Source organism: Geospiza fortis, unplaced genomic scaffold (genome assembly GCF_000277835.1).
Source record: "Geospiza fortis unplaced genomic scaffold, GeoFor_1.0 scaffold31, whole genome shotgun sequence".
Classification (NCBI taxonomy): Eukaryota; Metazoa; Chordata; class Aves; order Passeriformes; family Thraupidae; genus Geospiza; species Geospiza fortis.
Genome location: NW_005054483.1, coordinates 323,070 through 324,736, shown reverse-complemented (window position 1 = coordinate 324,736; position 1,667 = coordinate 323,070). Strand labels below are relative to the sequence as shown.

General features: G+C 60.1%; 1 protein-coding gene and 1 long non-coding RNA gene across 2 annotated transcripts in view; one reads left to right on the top strand and one right to left on the bottom strand.

Moving 5' to 3' along the window:
* LOC115948710 overlaps positions 1–1,320 on the bottom strand; it is a 14,545-nt gene extending 13,225 nt beyond the window's left edge. The window contains exon 1 of the long non-coding RNA XR_004082499.1: positions 1,215–1,320. This is a non-coding gene — a long non-coding RNA (uncharacterized LOC115948710). The remainder of the gene's footprint in view (positions 1–1,214) is intronic.
* Positions 1,321–1,420: 100 nt separating this feature from the next.
* The window catches only part of FBXW8 (F-box and WD repeat domain containing 8), a 60,662-nt gene continuing 60,415 nt past the window's right edge, over positions 1,421–1,667 (top strand). The window contains exon 1 of the mRNA XM_005428445.2: positions 1,421–1,459. Coding sequence (XP_005428502.1) covers positions 1,421–1,459 — 39 coding nt within the window. The remainder of the gene's footprint in view (positions 1,460–1,667) is intronic.

Sequence of the window (1,667 nt, the reverse complement as noted above, 5' to 3'; positions counted from 1 at the left end):
GGGCTGGCAGCCTGGGCAGGGCACGGGAGCAGGGCTGGCACCCCGGGCAGGGCTCCCTGCACACACCAGCCCTGGGATGGGCACAGGGGGCTCCCTCTGGGCCAGCAATCACCCCAAACTGGCCCTGTTCCCCCCTGCTTTGCAGAGAAGCTGCTGTGAACCTCCTGGTAAGTCACCCCAGCCCATGCACCCTCCCTGGAGCAGCCTCATGTCCTGCTGCAGGGGCAGTCCCTGGGCTGCAATCCCGTCTCTGGCAGGGCTCAGCAGCATGTGCACCCCAGGGAGACCCCTCCTCTGTGTCCCAGCAAGTGATTGTTTTGTAAGGAAAACAAGTCACAGAATCACAGACTGGTTTGGGCTAGAAGGGATATTAAACTTCATCCCACCCCACTCCTGCCATGGGCAGGGACACCTTCCACTGTCCCAGGCTGCTCCAAGCCCCATCCAGCCTGGCCTTGGGCACTGCCAGGGATCCAGGGGCAGCCCCAGCTGCTCTGAGCACCCTGTGCCAGGGCCTGCCCACCCTGCCAGGGGACAATTCCTAATTCCCAATATCCCTCTGGCAGTGGGAGCCATTCCCTGTGTCCTGTCCCTCCATCCCTTGTCCCCAGTCCCTCTCCAGCTCTCCTGGAGCCCCTTCAGGCCCTGCAAGGGGCTCTGAGCTCTCCCTGGAGCCTTCTCCTCTCCAGGTGAGCACCCCCAGCTCTCCCAGCCTGGCTCCAGCCCTTGGAGCATCTCCATGGCCTCCTCTGGTCTCACTCCATCAGCTCCAGGTCCCTCCTGATGTTGGGGACCCCACACTCAGGGGCAGCTCTGCAGGTGGGGTCTCACCTGAGCGGGGCAGAGGGGCAGAATCTCCCCCTCCTTTCCTGCTGCCCCTGCTGTTTTGGGGGGTTTTGGGGTCCAGCACACAGGCCAGGCATGGCCAGCCTTCATCCACCTGTCTGTTGCAGGGTTTCTACATAGAAGAGTTCCTCCCCTAAATGAGGTAGTTTGGGTTCTTCCTGGACACCTGTTCATGTTCATTAAGTTGGGTTTTATAAACAGCACAAGCAAGCTGTAGAGGAGAGAAACCAGCAAGGGGTTGGTGAGGAAGGCAGAGGTGGACGCCAGGGTGGGGGTAACTGCACAAGCTGCTGCTGAGAGCACGGGCTGTGCTTTATAGTCTGTTCTAGAAGGACCAGCTGACTGACTGACACCAACACATCACTTACCTGCTCTGTTTCCTTGAGGGCTCCTCAGGAATCATCTGAAGACTGGACTATTCATGGCCTCTCTGCTTCCCTGGGCAGCTGGACTGGCCGAAGGTGCAGAAGCTTCGCAGCTGTGGTTCAGCATCATTTGAACGCAGCCTTAGAGCACCAAGGTGTGTTGATAGTGGAGAGGAACTGAGCCAGCTTCGTGTCCTCCCCAAAACGCCATGGCAGTGCCAGCTCTCGGGCTGTGGTGGCCGCAGGAGGTGGGTGTGAATCAAGGAGCAGAACACCTTCCCATCAGGTGTGGTGGGCACGGCAGCGGTGGGGCCATCCCTGCCCACCCGCTGGGCTTCAGACATGGCCAAGAGAAAGGGAAAAATGGCCTCAGAGGGTCACTCAGAGCGGCCACATCCATGGGCAGCAACCCTCCTGTGGGAAAGGCTTCTCCCCTGGGACCAGCCATGGCTGTGA